Genomic DNA, 16,299 nt, shown 5'->3' with positions numbered 1-16,299 from the left:
GCCCGGCCCGGTCCGGCCCAAACCCGATAAGCCCGTAAATATTTGAGCCCGGCCCGGCCCGGCCCGGTCCGGCCCGAAAATAATTTGGGCATAGAATTCAAAGCCCGGCCCGGCTCTTATAGGGCTACAGGGCTTTTCGGGCTTTTGTGGCCTTTTCGAAAAATAATTTGTCATTGTCACTTCCATCGTTTTAATACATGTGAATTTTCATTAAAAAAAGAGTTTCATTTTTAAAAAATAAAAAAAAACATAAAGTGAGTTTAAAATTTTCTTGTCTATCACAAATTTTTTATTTTTTCGTATGTTTTAAAAACATTTTATACACGAACCAAATTTAATAAGATTTAAATAATCAAATATCAATTAAAACAAAAAATATAAGAGAACAAAATTTATGATAAACATGGTCAAACGTTTTATACTTTATATTTTGAAAATAAAAACATGTTGTACATGAAAGAAGAATGTACTTTTGTAAAATTTAAAATGTAACACTTGTAATGATGAAACAATAAAGTGCATTAAAAACTTTTATATTTGCTTTATTAGAGTTTAGATAAAAATATTAAAATAATATATCAATACTAATAATAGTTTCGATTACAAGAAAGAAGGATAATATTTACGCTAAAATATAAATTTCGGGTTTTCGGGCCGGCCCTAACCCAAACGGACTTAAGCCCAAAATACCCAAAGTCCAAATGGGCTTAGCCCGAAAGGCCCAATTTTTTTTGGGCTTATAAAGCTAAGCCCAAACCCGGTAATTTTTAGGGCTGGGCGGGCTCGGGCTACGGACTTCGGCCCTAATTGACATGTCTACTAAATGCCCATACCTAATAAAAAGGTTGGCAAAAGAAACAACTTGTTTATTGAAAAAGAATGATAATATTCAATGCATCTACACAAATCTACAAAAAAAAACAGTAACGACAATAATAACAAGATCGTAGCATTAAAACACTGATTCCATTTCCACAATATTTTATCAGGATTTAATGGTAACCATGACATTAGAAATGAACATAAGAGATAACAAATATGAATAAAACAGAGAATAAGAATGGTTAGTATTATTCTTTTTTTTTACATTGAGATCTTACACATGAACATACCCAAAGCCGACGAGTTAAACTAACACGGAGTCCAAAGCCAACGAATAAAAATCAATCCCTGAAAACGAAATACATGATAATTTTGAAACTTAAAACCAAAAAAATAAGAGCTAGCTAAAAGGCCAAGACGAGATTAGAGACAAGCGGCTCTTTGATAATGTGAAATCGAATAAGATACCCCCATAGTGAATAGCGCATGCCGATTAGAACCAAGCTTCAAATCTCGAAGAAATAGAACAGATAGTTACATGAACATTAACCATATTTGGCCTGGTCGAACAAAAGACAGGAAAACGCCATGGAAGAAGCACAAAAAGGTTGAAGATTCGATCATACCTCTAAGTAAAAAGCAAATTACCTCACACCAACCAAAATCAAACAACCTTTGTTAATGTGTGGAACTTCGAAAACCGTTGAATTATCCACGCTATAACGAAAATCAATATGTTAATCTCATCAGATAAGCCATCTAGGGTTCAAAATATTCGGAAGCTGATTTGAAAAAGGGAAAATCATAAACGACTAAGTATATTGTATGTTTAGAAAGGTCAACTGAGTCGTTGTAGTATAGTGGTGAGTATTCCCGCCTGTCACGCGGGTGACCCGGGTTCGATCCCCGGCAACGGCGTTATTTTTTTAAATTTTAGCAGTTTTAAATTGTACAAATAAAAATTGTACAAATAAAAATATAATATAAGATGGCTTCGCCCGAGTTCGAACCGGAGACCTTCAGTGTGTTAGACTGACGTGATAACCACCGAAACCACGAAATTTTGACAACAAATACTTTCAATCTAGTTTTATTCTACTATTTTCATTCATATATCAACCTTTGTTTTTTAACTTATCAGTTATCACGTCCATCCCGGCCTCTTGCTGTTGCTCAATAGTTTTTTAAGTAAATCAAATCGATTTAGTTCTGTTTAATACACAATCGCAGAAAATTATTTAACGACATTCTATGGTCTCCAGACATAAACGATAACTGTAAGCAGCCGAAAAAGTTACGTTCAAAGAGTTTTAATAAGCCTTAAACCAAGAATTCAACATTAAGGGAACAAGACTGGTCGTTAGTTTGCTAAACATGAACATCGGTCTGATTTTGTCTTTAAACCCAAACAAAAGAAAAGAAGCAATGAAGGGAAAAAACAACTAAAGAAAGCGATCCACAAGTTCCTCATTCCTCTGCAGCACTTGCTGCACTCAGATCAACACTTAGGTCCAGTTGCTGCAACATAAGAGGAAAAAAAACACAAAATTGATGTGAACGATGTCCCGACGTTTCTCTCTCCATCTAATCAAACATCAGAACATTTACCTTTCCGGTGATCAGGGTATACATGTTCAACACATCAGCAACAGTCGTCTCGAAGTGTGTTGTAGCATCATAGCTCTGTAATGACCAACAAGGAAAGGGTTAGATATGTAGAACCATCATCCAACTTAAAAGTAGGCTTCTATTAGAAACTAAAGATGGGTCTGGCTCCCCTCACCGTTGATATAAAGCAGTTGTCCAGAGCGGGCTCGTTGACAGGCTCATATCTATCATACATGTCGAAGAATATCTCATCAACAGGACCCAAGAGATCAATTCCAGCCTTTAGTTCGGTTTGAGGGTTATCAGTCTCTGCGTCTGTAGATACAAATGCGATGAATTTTCCCTTGGGAGCAACGTTGTGGGAGTAGGAACAGCAGAAGACATACCTGTCAGTGTGTAGAGAGGTCTCACAACATCAGACCAACATAAGAAAACAAAGAGAATGGTAACAAATGGCAAAACAAACATCACTGTAATTTCTAAACGTGGCGCAATAATTGTCAGTGTGGGTGTGTGCAATCAAGTTGAGGTCTAAAGAGGTTTCCAGGTCCAGAATAAGAAACGTATGTCAATATGATATTGATATGGAGCTTACCACAAAAACATATAAAAAAAAATATAATGGAACTCACATGTCTGATTTGCGGCCCAGCTGCTTCTGAGGTATGATGACCTGCACTGAGTGAGAGCCATTGGTGTTTGGAATAGGGTGGCTCATAATTGCGATGGCCCGAGCAACTGTACCAATCTTCCGAACCTGTTTTAATGTGATTACTCATCATTTCATGAACCATTCCACTATATATATATATATATAAATAACCAGAAAAAGAAAGGATACTGTTAAATAATAATAATCGATGGTTTAAACATGATAAAAACAGTAATATTACCTTGTTAGGAAGGTAGGAAGGGTCACACACAATCTTTTTGCATTTGGCAGTCTCTCCCTCAGATGTTACACCAATAACCTTACCTTCTTCATCAAACTCTACCTGTGATAAGTTAACATTGATATATATCTATGAATTCAGCATCCTACAACAAAATCTCACACCACAAGAAAGACAAAACAAAGAGCAAGAGGAAATACCTTGCATTCAGGTTTGCACAACATATACGTGCCACCATAGACAGCACTAAGCCGTGCAAATGCCTGAACAAGGGTAAGAGATCGAGAGAAGTCACAGAAGAATCAAGAAATAGTCATCTAAAACTTGAGAAGAATTCAAGTAACCAAGGCAAAAATCGATTGGAATGACAGAAGAAAAAAAACCTGGGGTAGTTCTCCCAAGCCATAGAGAGGATAAATATATGGAGAGGTTCCTTGGAAACGTGCAAGAGATTCGGCATAGAGCTAGCCAACCATTTAAAGCAACGATGTCAACTTAGGTGCATGAGAAATAAACGCAGAATTATTACAAGAAAGGAGACAAGTCTGACAAAAGATCACCTTCATTCTCATTACAGTATCCAAGGCGGGTTGATTGAGATGTTGGTCATTCGTGTGAAGCGCCACTGCGTGACCAATAAAGTCAATGGTGTTGTCATCAAGACCAAACTTCCTGCCAATTGTAATCTAAATGGTTAGCCACATATAAACCTTAATCAAACGCCAGTGAAGGCAAAGACGGTAGCTAGAAGGGATTAAAACATCAAGCTTACGCAATCAGTTCCTTTGTTGTAACTTTGGTCAAGTCCATCCCATTGTGTGTTTTGGGATCCTTCTCGTCGTAATCCTGAACATAACTGAAAAACTTGCCAGCTCGACGTTTCTCGAATATACCCATGAGAGGAGATTTCAGGGCCTCCATAGGAGTAACTGGCACCTTTTGAACCTGTGCGATACAAGAGTTGTCAGCAAAATGACTTTTGCAAAAATCTGCAACCAATATGCATCAATGAGAATCTTGTACCTTCCCTTTAACGAAGACATAGCTTCCATCAACAGCTTTGAAAGACAAATACTTTGTAACGTCAGTGTGAATAAGGGTACGAACAAGCTTGCCATTTCCCATCATAAACTGGTCCATCACATTGAAAGACAAACGTTAGTGTGAGAGTCACTAATATAATTTAATCAGCACGAAAGAAAATGAAAGGCACCAAGAACAATACCTTAGGCATCATGTCAACATTGTAATCCCTGCTAGCGCCTAGATGCTCAGGAGCCTTCTCTTCTCCCCTAAACTTCTTCCAAAGCTGCAAATGAAAAAGGAAAAAAAAAAGGGTTTAAGCAACTGCTGGCAAACTAGCAAAAAACCTGTTTATATGGCTTGCATATGTTATAACTGCTAGCATTAGTTAGCCGTGTATACTCTTATATAAATCTTGTGTTCTTATAACTCTAATGTAATCTGTAAATTGCCTTAATAAGATCTCTTTTCTTCTTCACATGTGGATGTATGTAGCCAATTTGGTGAACTTTTATTTTATATACTCCCTCAAGGAAGATTTTTTTATAGTATTCAGGCTTATTAAAAATTTAACAAATGTTTATAATTTATTTTATTTTTCACTTTAATATACACATTGCAATAACTTTCCAGCAATGAAATTTAATCAATTTAAATATTCTCAATTAATGTTTTTCAAAGTACAAAAAAGTAACTTGACAGTATAGAAAATCAATCTTAGTGGAACAAGAAAATAATCTAAAAAATCTTAGTGTTTATTATATGTTTACTCATTATCTTCTCACATTCATTAACAAAACCTCTAAAGAAAATTAAGAAAGAAGAACCTGATTGAGATTAAGAGATGTTGATTCTCCACCATAGTAATCATTCCTGTCCATGTGAAGCACCTACGAGCCGTAATTATCCATAAACACAACACGATCAGTCTACCAAACCATACAATCAACTCAAAACCGCAAGCTCAAAATCATACAATCGGAGAGATCTAATCTGACTGAGATCAGATCCAAACAAAAAGTAGAAATTCAAATCCAGATCAATGCGATAACAATCGAAGAAACGACCATGAATCAATCAAAATCCCCGTGAAGGGATAAAAGGAAATAGGGAATCGAAGGAAAGAGGATGGAGACCTTGACACCATCGACGGAGAGGAGGCCGCTGAGGATACACTCCTTGAGACCGGTTCCGAGAACAATGACCTCGTACTCTTCATCCATGGTTTGATTCCGAAAGTCTCGTAGAGAGAGAGATCGATGAACAGAGAGAAAGGAGTCGGGAGATCGTCGAGGGAGATGAGTGACGCGGAGGTCTATTAGAAAAATAGAAGATGCCTTGTGTGTTGATTGGGTTAATAAGATTCGATCTTAGTAGATTAATTACTTGGACAGGATCATAAATTACTGAAAATGCGAAGAAGCTCAAATCATAAAAATCAGAATTAATTACTGAAACTTATCTTGGATACGATCTTTGACTAAATCATTTGATCACCTCGACGGTTCTTTTGAACTGGGCTTTCGTGGGCTTTTATCGGCCTGATTATTTGTGATAATAATAATACTGTATGTTCGTAATTATCTGGGCTTCGACTAGGCTTTGGTTCAGACAGTATAGCGAGGTCAGAACATTAGTCAGAATCAGCTTTTGAGAATGTGAATAGGAGCGGGGGTTCTTGTGGAAGCTGTGAGAGAGCTCCAAGGATTTGATGTTTCCTTACAGCCATTTTCGGTTAAAACGGTTTCTTCTAACATGAACTATTGTGTGTAATAACGTTCGTAGACTTTATAAATACAATAATAAGAGATTTACATAAAAGTGTGAGTTACATCTTTGGCCTTAGAAGAAGAAGAAGGCATGAAGGCAAGAACAATGAGTAAAACCATAATCCCAATGGGAATCAAAAGCAGCATAAACGGAGGCGGAGGTAACGGCGGCAGAACTAACGGTAGGATCAACAGTGACGCCGTTAGACCCACCAGTATAACCAGAGACTCCAAACTGAAGTAGTTCGCCGGGATCATCAACCTTTTCTGCGACGAGAAGGTCCGTCGCAACTCATGCTTGCTGTTCTCTGACGTCATTGCCGGTGGACGGCGAAAGTTTACGTTTTTCCGGTTGTTTCTTCCTCCTCCTGCGTCCATGACAGGGTTGTTTGAGTAACGCTCTTGGATGTTTATGATGTCGTTCTGTAAATTTGGGGTTTTGCGAATCATTCTGACCAATGCAGCTTGATCGAAGCAATGAGAATGCGGAGAAGTCCGAGTTTCTGAACGAGTTGACTCAGTGACTCAGTGGTGTCTAATCGAAGCTGCATCAATGAATTGTGGATGTTTGATTAGTAAACTGGTTGTGGAGAGGAATCATAGATACAACACAATCAAATTAAGTAACCTCTCAAACAATCTTTCTTCGTTTTTGGGAGAAAGGGAATTACCTTTGAGCCCTTAAAGCCAGATCCTGTACGCAAGAAGAAGAAGAAGATGATGACTTCTGTATGAAAAATGAGACTTGAAAGGAACAATCTTTTGGGGTTATTAATAAGAGAGGACTTGGACAGGATCAGAAAGTATGGGGAGGGGTTCAGTGAATTTAGGGATTTTCTGAAATGTTGAAAAGAATAAAAGAGGAAACTTTTTTTTATAAAGGAACTGACAAAGGAGAGAGGCAAGTTGCTGATTTGGGAAGATTTGAATTTTGATTTTGTTTTGAGAATTTTAGTAAACAAAAGAGACACCGTGTGGCCTAGTCTTCCTCCACAATCACATGGTTCATCTCCCCTGGACTTACTTTTTAGCATAGACATGACGTAAGCTAGAATCTTTCTTCGTAAGCTGACATGGAATTAATATGGAAAAATTGAGTTTTATTTTTATTTTCTGCATATAAAAACTAGTGTAATCAGAAACTTTTCTTTAGGAAACTTTTCTTTGGGATCACTCATATGTGAAATTTTAAAAGTGATCATGTTACCTCTCAAATAGTTTTTAACGCAGTTTTTAGTTGCTTTGGAACAGTTCTTTTATAAGTTTTAACTAAAAATGTCGATGTATATATATATTTATTTATTTATATAATATAAAATAATGCGTTTTGAGGAGATTACTTTGATGATCATACCTACCAATAATTTTGTCTATGTTTATGAATCGATCAGGACCCATAGTGTTGCTCTTCTCAAGGCACATCATATGGTTAATGTATTTGCTCCAGTGGGAAATGTTGGGCCAAAAAATCAAGTCTCATTTTTTATGAAGTTAGGCTATCAATAGTCAAGACCGGTTTGGGGTTGGCTAAATTAAATTCTTGTTAATTTGGCTTGCAAGTCTCGTTAATTGTTTATTTTTTTTCATTAATTGTTTTTTAGTTTAGCTATAGATTAATCAATCTTAGGTTAAATAATAGTCTGTAAAATTTTAGTTATTTATTATGAGCTTTCCTTTGTCTTCTTATTATTCTTCCTCTATGCAATTTTCTTTCTCGAATTTGATAGTGACTAACATGTTCATTAAGAAAGTCAGTATAGAAGTGCGGAATCATTTTCTTAATGTATATACTGTTTACATATACATGGTTCAATGAATTGGGAAACATGGGAGAGCTTTCAGAAACAACTTCATGTAATATTTTTTGTTTTGTTTCTGGACACTGAATATATATATAACTCAGCGAGTAGTGGTTAGGGGAATTGATAGATTACAATAAACAACACTAATTATCCACATTAATTCAAATAAATTAGGCAACACTACTTTAATTAGGTCAAATCAACAATGCATACTAAACTTCAGATATAAAACTCTGACATAGTAGTGCATGTCCGAATACCCGAAATTAACTAAAATCGAAGTTATACCGAAAGAGCTGCCATAGTTTCTACTTTCTAGGCCTATTCAATAGATATGAAAATCGTATATTTAGGGATGTGAAGATTGATCTCCTCGTTGACCAAAAAAAATGAGAGAAGACGGTTCTCCCCAACATAAACAAACTACTAATACTCATCGATATTACAAAACGACGAACTATTATTTTCAATATGTGTTTAATCGATACCCACGTTATTTTTTAATCATTTGTGTTTTGGCATTTGCCTTTACAATTAACAAATTCTAAAATGCTTAAACTAGGGGTTTTAAAAAAAACGTACACTAAACGCAAACAAAAAACCAAGACCTATGTAGTACACTAGTATGAATCACCATGGTACGGTTTTAACCCCGGTTATTAATTAAATAAAATCACCAACCCTGTCTTTTGCTCAGTTGTCTTAAAAATAATCAATTTATTGATTCGACGATTAAACATCTCTATATATGTATGTTTTAGTTATTATTATTATTTTTTTGATCAAATATGTTTTAGTTATATAACTCGTTTTTGAAAGACAAAACGATTATTATATGGTGGAAAGTGAAGATATAGATGTGTATATATGGCAACCCATGCATGATTATTGGCTTGAACACCGCACCTTTAGATCGATGTCTAGTGGACCTGCAACAAAAAGTTCGTGAAATAAATAAAAGTATATCACATATTCCCTCTGTTCTTCTTAAAAAGTCGGTTTAATATTCCCCTTTATTTCTTACTTCTCAATTTATTGGTTTCGTTGCAACAAGTAAAATATTTAGGTTTGCCTGAAGATAAGCTAATCATAATCAAATTATCATACGTAATATCTCTAAAAATAGTTAAATTTAAAACACAAGAGGTATTATATATGGTTACTTATGTCTTTGTAGTGTATATGCATGTAGTCTTCGACAGTACATATGCATAGACATATGTTTTGGTCTAATTCTTACACACTCAATGCAATATTATAATATCAATAACAATGTCCATATGCTCAGTTTCATCACATCCTTTGAACTAACCAATACTCTTCCATTAATAAGATAAAAGTAGTAATATGGAGAAAAATTGCAATATAATTTGGTTGGTTTTTAAGGAGAAAGACGGTGAGATGTCACGTGGCTAATTCTCTTTGATTCAATGCATTATCTCTCGAGCCTCACTCTCGACCAAACCAACTTGCCTAATCACTTTCCTCTACGACTCTCTAATCCCCTCTTCTGTTTATTTTTCTTTATTTACTACGAATTGTGTTTTCATTTGGTGCAAAATAAACCCAAGTTATTTGTAAACTAAATATCGTACGTCTCTCCACGACAGGCATACGTAGTTTAGATCCTGAACATAAATGGTTGGCCTAATAGAGATATATATTGGTCGTTTTCATGAGTGATGTTATCATGAAACAATTTAACAGAAACTTGTTGAACACTATAAGAAAACACGCCGAATTCCGACGGAGGTTCCGACAGACATCAATGTCGTCGGACGTTTGTGACGGATTACCGACCAATTTCCGACAAAAACCAAAAATTTGAAGTCGTCGGAATTCCGTCGGCCATTTCCGACGGAATTCCGACGAAACATGGCTCGTCGGAATTTTCCGACGACTTTTCGACGACATTTTTCCGACGGAATTCCGACGAAACATGGCTCGTCGGAATTTTCCGACGACTTTTCGACGACATTCCGATAAAAAATGTAACTGTTGTCGTCGTCGGAAATTCGTCGGAATATACCGACGAACTTCCGACGACATTCCGATTAACAGTACAGTCGTCGGTATTCCGTCGGAATATACCGACGAACTTCCGACGACATTCCGATTAACAGTACAGTCGTCGGTATTCCGTCGGAATTTTCCGATGAATTTTCGACGAACCATGTGACCGTTGCCGACAAATATATATGACCGTTGTATAGCCGTTTGAGATTGGAAAATACCGACGGAATTCCGACGGACTGCTTTACATCCGTCGGAATTTCGTCGGAAAGTCGTCGGAGGGCCGTAAGCAATTTCCTATAAATACAACCCCTCCTCATTCAACTCATACACACTTCATTCTCTCTTAATTCTCTTTAGTCATAACAATTCCGTGAAAATCATGTCTTCAGAAGTTTAATATCGTTCGTGGATGGATAAACCTCATTTGGATCCGAACACCAATTTGCTTACGGAAGAATACATTCAAGGGATTGGAGAATTCATGAGGCTTGTTCAACAGCAATCGGATGCAAAAAGTGGTATGTTAAGATGTCCCTGCTCTACTTGCAATAATAATAAGGTTATAAAAGAATTTGATGTTTGGACTCATTTGTATATGAAAGGGTTTTCACGTAATTATAAAGTTTGGTACCTTCATGGGGAAACTGGTTATGAATATGGTAGTACTAGCGAACCTCAGTCTGTTAGTGAACTTCAGCCTGTTAGTGAACTTCAGCCTGATATTAGGTTAGAAGAATCTAGAACGGATATAGATTATGGTGTAGGTACTGAGCAGATGGTACATGATCATTATAGAGGGGAAGAACCAAATCCCGAATCTAGGAGATTTTTTGACATGTTGGATGCATGAAAACAACCTTTATATCAAAATTGTAGAGATGGTCATTCAGTCTTATCATCTGCAACTAGATTAATGGGTATTAAGACAGACTATAATTTGGCTGAAGAATGTATGGATGCGATTACTGATTTTGTCAAAGGTATTCTACCTGAGGATAACCTTGCACCGGGTTCATACTACGAGGTTCAGAAACTTGTTGCCGGTCTTCAACTACCGTACGAAGTGATAGATGTATGTATTGACAACTGCATGATCTACTGGAGAGCGGATGAGACACGGAATGTATGCAAATTTTGTGGGAAACCTCGTTATCAGGAGACGAGGGGAAGAGTTCCGATCCCATTCAAAAAATGTGGTATTTTCCTTTAACAGAAAGATTGAAGAGGTTGTATCAGTGTGAGCGCACAGCAAAAGCAATGAGATGGCATGCAGAGCATTCCACAAATGGTGAGATTAGACATCCTTCAGATGCGAAGGCTTGGAAACATTTCCAGTCAACATATCCAGAATTTGCGGAAGAGAGAAGAAATGTTTATCTTGGATTATCTACTGATGGTTTCAGCCCATTTGGAAAGCGCGGAAGACAATATTCTCTATGGCCAATTATTGTGACACCGTACAACTTACGGCCGAGCTTGTGCATGCGACGAGAGTTTTTGTTTCTCTCAATTCTCGTCCCCGGGCCAGATCATCCTAAAAGATCACTAGATGTGTTTCTTCAACCACTGATATATGAGTTGCAACAACTATGGGCGCATGGTTTTGAGACATACGATGTTTCGTGCAAAGAAAACTTTCAGATGCGGGCAGTACTTATGTGGACAATAAGTGACTTTCCAGCATATGGTATGTTATCTGGATGGACAACACATGGGAGGCTATCATGTCCATATTCTCAAGATGCACAAATGATTTCCAACTAAAGAACGGAAGGAAAACGTGTTGGTTTGACTGTCACAGACGATTTCTACCACCTGATCATCCATACCGCAGGAGTAAGACTTCGTTTACGAAGAACAAGCAGGTGTTTGATGGTCCACCTGAGGAAGTTAGTGGGAAAGATTTGTTGAAGCAGTTTAGGTATTTTGATGCAGAAAGGACGCCAGATGTAGGTGGACATGAAAACATTCGAGTCAGTGCGGTTGGAGAGCTACATAAATGGCACAAAAAGAGTATTTTCTGGGATATGCCATATTGGGAGAGTCATCTATTGCGGCATAATTTAGATGTCATGCATATTGAGAAGAACTTCTTCGACAATCTGATGAACACAGTCCTTAACATCCAAGGTAAAACGAAGGATAATTTGAAGTCAAGGTTGGATTTAGTCGATATCTGTGATCGTTCTGAACTTCACGTTGATGAGAACGGTACGGCCCCTTTTCCCATTTATCGGCTGGATGGTGCTAGAAAAGAAGAGTTCTTTGATTGGATTACAGATAAAGTGAAATTTCCTGACGGATATGCATCAAATTTGGGGAACTGCGTTGATAGAAGCGAAGGAAAGTTTACTGGCTTGAAGAGTCATGATTGTCATGTAATTATGCAGCGCCTCCTTCCGTTTGCTTTTTCAGCATTATTGCCACGTAATGTTCATGAAGCAATTGCAGGTATCTTATATTTTTACAATTTAATTTATTTTTATATTTAACAATTATGCTTATAAAAACTTAATACTTACGAAAATTATGTCTTTTATCTATGTAGGGATTAGTGTTTTCTTCCGCGACTTATGCAGCAGAGTAGTGACTGAAGAGGGCATTAATAATTTGAAGACAAACGCACCAGTCAGCATGTGCAACCTTGAGAAGATATTTCCTCCATCATTCTTTGATGTAATGGAACATCTTGCTATTCATCTCGCAAGAGAATTGGAACTTGGTGGTCCTGTGCAGTACAGATGAATGTATATTTTGAGCGTTATATGCATCATCTGAAGAAGATGGTCAAAAATCAAAGCAGTGTGGAAGGATCTATAGTGGCACAGGTGATCAATGAAGAAACTGCAATCTTTGCTGAAAATTATTTTCCACCAGAAGTGCATACAAAACACCGAAGACCTGCTCGGCATGATGATAGAGGGGAGAGAGCAACATATCATGTTACTGTCCCAAGCATGTTCAAGGAAATAGGACGACTTAGTGGAAAATTCACGAAGCGGAGACTTACGGACACTGAGCACGCTCATTTACAAACATATTTGCTCACCAACTGTGAAGATGTTCTACAATATGAGAGGTAAAAATATTTATTCATTTATTGTTAGATTAATATTCAATAAATTTATTTCATATTGATAATATTTTTGTATATAGTGTATATATGGCGGAGTTTCGTATGAATCACAGGCATGCAACAGAAGATGAGCTTCGACAACTTAGAGATAACGGATTTGCTGCGTGGCTTCGTAGTTATGTGAGGCATATATCATATTGCCCTATGCAAATGATTAGTTTAAATTTAATATAAACTAATTAACTTTTCAATCATATATGTTTTTAATTTATAGGTGAATGATGGTTTGGCCAGAGGTCTTGTGTTCAATGATTGGATACGCGAATTTGTGCAGGAACCAAACTATGTGGTCAAATCATATCCTAAATTTTGCACGCGAGGATATGCATTCACAAGGAAAGGTCATTCTAAGACAACATATGATGCTGGTGTTTCATCTTCTTCCGGTGACGATGTCTACTACGGCAACATAAAAGAAATATTGGAAATCCAATTTCCTGGAATGGTTGGATTGCGTTGTGTAGTATTCTATTGTGATTGGTATGACACCACCCCAGATAGAGGAGTGAAGATTGATGCGTTTCGTGTTACATCAGTTCATTCGCGGCGGAAACTTCAATATTATGATCCTTTCATTCTTGGTTCGCAAGCTGATCAAGTATGTCAATCTATTCATAATTTTTTACCAATACAATTAATTAATGTTATATATTTTACTAATACTTGTATAATTGATATGTATAGGTGTGCTACATCAGTTACCCTCAGGTGACCTACAGAGACGATCCATGGGTTACTGTAACGTAAATCAATCCAAGAGGACGAGTGGATGGAACTTCTGATGATGATGAACCATTGCAACCAGAGTCTACCAGCAACGCCCAGGCAGTTGAAGATTTGGAAAATGTTCAACTCGTTGAGAATTTGACTGTGTTTGGACATGATGCTGTTGTACATTCGGAGCCAGAAGCCGAGGTTGGGGAGTTTGATGAAGATTCAGAAGATTCTGATTAGTTTTTTTTTTTTTTATTATTGGTCCGTCGAAAATCCCTCCCAATTTACCGACGACATAGCGACGACCAAGGGTTTCGTTGAAGTTTGGAAAGGTCGTCGGTAATTCGTCGGTATATACCGACGACATTCCGACGAACTTGTCTAGTTCGTCGGAATGTCGTCGATATATAACGACGAATTACCGACGACATGTGTTTCTAAAAAATTTCAATCATAAAAATCTATAAATTTAGATGCCAAAACTATGAAAATAACACATAATAAGTGTTTAGTATAGTATTAGATCGCAACCGTTCAAATAGAACAACTCATTAAAATATTTATGTATGCATATCATTGTTTTCATAACATTTCATCTTAACACTCATATACTTATACAATCATATTCATATAATTTTACACTACAAAAAATGTTGTTATGTAAAATCGTGTTATAAAAACATTTTTATTGTTAAATCTTTATGCAAATACTATATATATTATCTAAGATTTGGATTTTGCATTTAGAAACTTGTAATCAACACCCTAAACACTAAGTCGTCGGAATTCCGTCGGAAAAAGTCGTCAGTATTCCGTCGGAATATACTGACGGACATATTCCGTCGGAATTCGAATTTGCCCGGGAGAACCAAACCGCGTGAAAATTTTCGCGTCTCGCCATTTGGTATATTTTTAATTATACCGACGGAATACTGACGAACCCGTGTCCGTCGGAAACTTTAGATATAATAACCCTTCTTCTTCCTTCTTCGTTATTTCCGCCTCTCTCTCTCAAACACCTTCTCTCTCATGGCGATTACTCTATCTCTCACGGCGATTCCGGCCCATCTCGACCTCCCATCACCGGCGAATCCTCTTCTCACCCTCATATCTCTTCCCCAAACCCCAAATCATGTAAGAATCATCCCAAACCTTGTTTTATCTCAATTGATTAGGGTTTTGGAAGTTAGATCTTGGATTTTAGGTTGTTTGATTGAAAATTTTAGGATTGAATGGATAGTTTAGGATATATAAGTTAGGATTGTTGTTTGGATTGTTGTTTTAGTTTTTTTTTGGAATTATTATTTTTTTGTTAAAATTCAAAACGTTTTACTATTTTTAAAACGTTTTTTTATTTTTAAAAACGTTTTTCAAGTTTCCCGTAATAAAATATATATAATAAAACGTTTTTAAAATTTTTTAAAAATATTTAACAACATTTTTCTATATTTATAATTTTTTTTATAATTTTGTATACATATATATATATATATATATATATATATAAATCATGTATAATAAAAATTTTAAAAATTTTTATAATTTTTTATAAGTTTCCAATAATAAACTATGTATAATAAAACGTTTTTAAATTTTTTTTTAAATATTTAACAACATTTTTCTACATTTATAATTTTTTTATAATTGTGTATACATATATATATATATATATATATATATATAGATATAAATCATGTATAATAAAAAAATTTAAAATTTTTATTATTTTTTAAAACGTTTATAAAACCTTTTGTAAATATATAAGTGAAAACATTAAAAATAAAAATGATTTGAAAAGATTTTTAATGTATTAATTTTTTTTTTAGGTCCGAGGATGAACCCCGCCCCGCAGCCCGTCTTCGACGTAGTTCGGTGAGCAGTTCCCGTGCATCGGGATCGTCTCATGAACAAAACTCGGTTCCCGCATATATTTCCGCTCCAGCTCCCGCTGCTCTTCCCGCTGCTGCTCAACAGGATCCGGGGGCCATGCCAGTTGAACTATTGATTCAACAACCAGGTCGAGAGCATCTCCCGGTTCTCCAACCCAACCCACGACGAGGACATAGCACTTGGTTAGTATTTTTTTTATTTGTAGCATTATGTTTTTTTCCGTTAATTAACTTGCTAACTTGTATTTTTTTAAAAGGTTCACCAAGTCAAAAAATGACATTAGCAGGAGCATCAACCAGATGATGTACTCCATGCTCCGTTTTGGATATTCAAAGTGGAGTGTGATCCCTTCCGACGAACGAGAGTTGTGGTTTCGTCAGTTTGCGGTATAGTAACTCTTCATTTTTTTAAAGTTTTTACATTTTTTTAAATATATTTACTTATTAAATTATGTTTGTTTTGTAGCAAGAGTTCAACTGGCACTCCGATCTCACGGAAACAGTCCGTAAGAAATTCAACGAAAAGGCCATGGACTCTTATACGAAGCAAATAAACGCGTGGAAGACAGTTTGGCAGAAGAACAAGAGGCCACGGTTCATCAACGGGACGGTGTGGGAGTAGTTGAT

At 36.3% G+C, this 16,299-nt stretch overlaps 2 protein-coding genes and 1 non-coding gene across 3 annotated transcripts; 1 reads left to right on the top strand and 2 right to left on the bottom strand.

Moving 5' to 3' along the window:
• Positions 1-1,668: 1,668 nt before the first annotated feature.
• Positions 1,669-1,740, top strand: TRNAD-GUC. The gene has a single exon. It is a non-coding gene; the product is annotated as a tRNA-Asp (tRNA).
• Positions 1,741-2,116: 376 nt separating this feature from the next.
• Positions 2,117-5,754, bottom strand: LOC106406232 (guanosine nucleotide diphosphate dissociation inhibitor 2). Its single transcript, XM_013846851.3, has 13 exons — positions 5,483-5,754; positions 5,174-5,236; positions 4,549-4,632; positions 4,347-4,454; positions 4,096-4,268; positions 3,884-3,995; positions 3,707-3,787; positions 3,524-3,586; positions 3,324-3,425; positions 3,063-3,187; positions 2,606-2,816; positions 2,431-2,505; positions 2,117-2,340 (listed from the first exon to the last, which is right to left on the bottom strand). Exons 1-13 carry the CDS (start codon positions 5,567-5,569, stop codon positions 2,290-2,292), a joined length of 1,335 nt encoding a protein of 444 aa, XP_013702305.2. The 5' UTR covers positions 5,570-5,754; the 3' UTR covers positions 2,117-2,289.
• Positions 5,755-6,114: 360 nt separating this feature from the next.
• On the bottom strand, positions 6,115-7,048 carry LOC106404565 (protein AUXIN-REGULATED GENE INVOLVED IN ORGAN SIZE). The gene is made up of 2 exons (XM_013845278.3): positions 6,787-7,048; positions 6,115-6,660 (listed from the first exon to the last, which is right to left on the bottom strand). Exon 2 carries the CDS (start codon positions 6,563-6,565, stop codon positions 6,158-6,160), a length of 408 nt encoding a protein of 135 aa, XP_013700732.2. The 5' UTR covers positions 6,566-6,660; positions 6,787-7,048; the 3' UTR covers positions 6,115-6,157.
• Between the last annotated feature and the right edge of the window lie 9,251 nt (positions 7,049-16,299).

Source organism: Brassica napus, chromosome C6, assembly GCF_020379485.1.
Source record: "Brassica napus cultivar Da-Ae chromosome C6, Da-Ae, whole genome shotgun sequence".
Classification (NCBI taxonomy): Eukaryota; Viridiplantae; Streptophyta; class Magnoliopsida; order Brassicales; family Brassicaceae; genus Brassica; species Brassica napus.
Note: the sequence above shows the minus strand (reverse complement) of the source record. Positions and strands in the feature narration are given on the sequence as shown.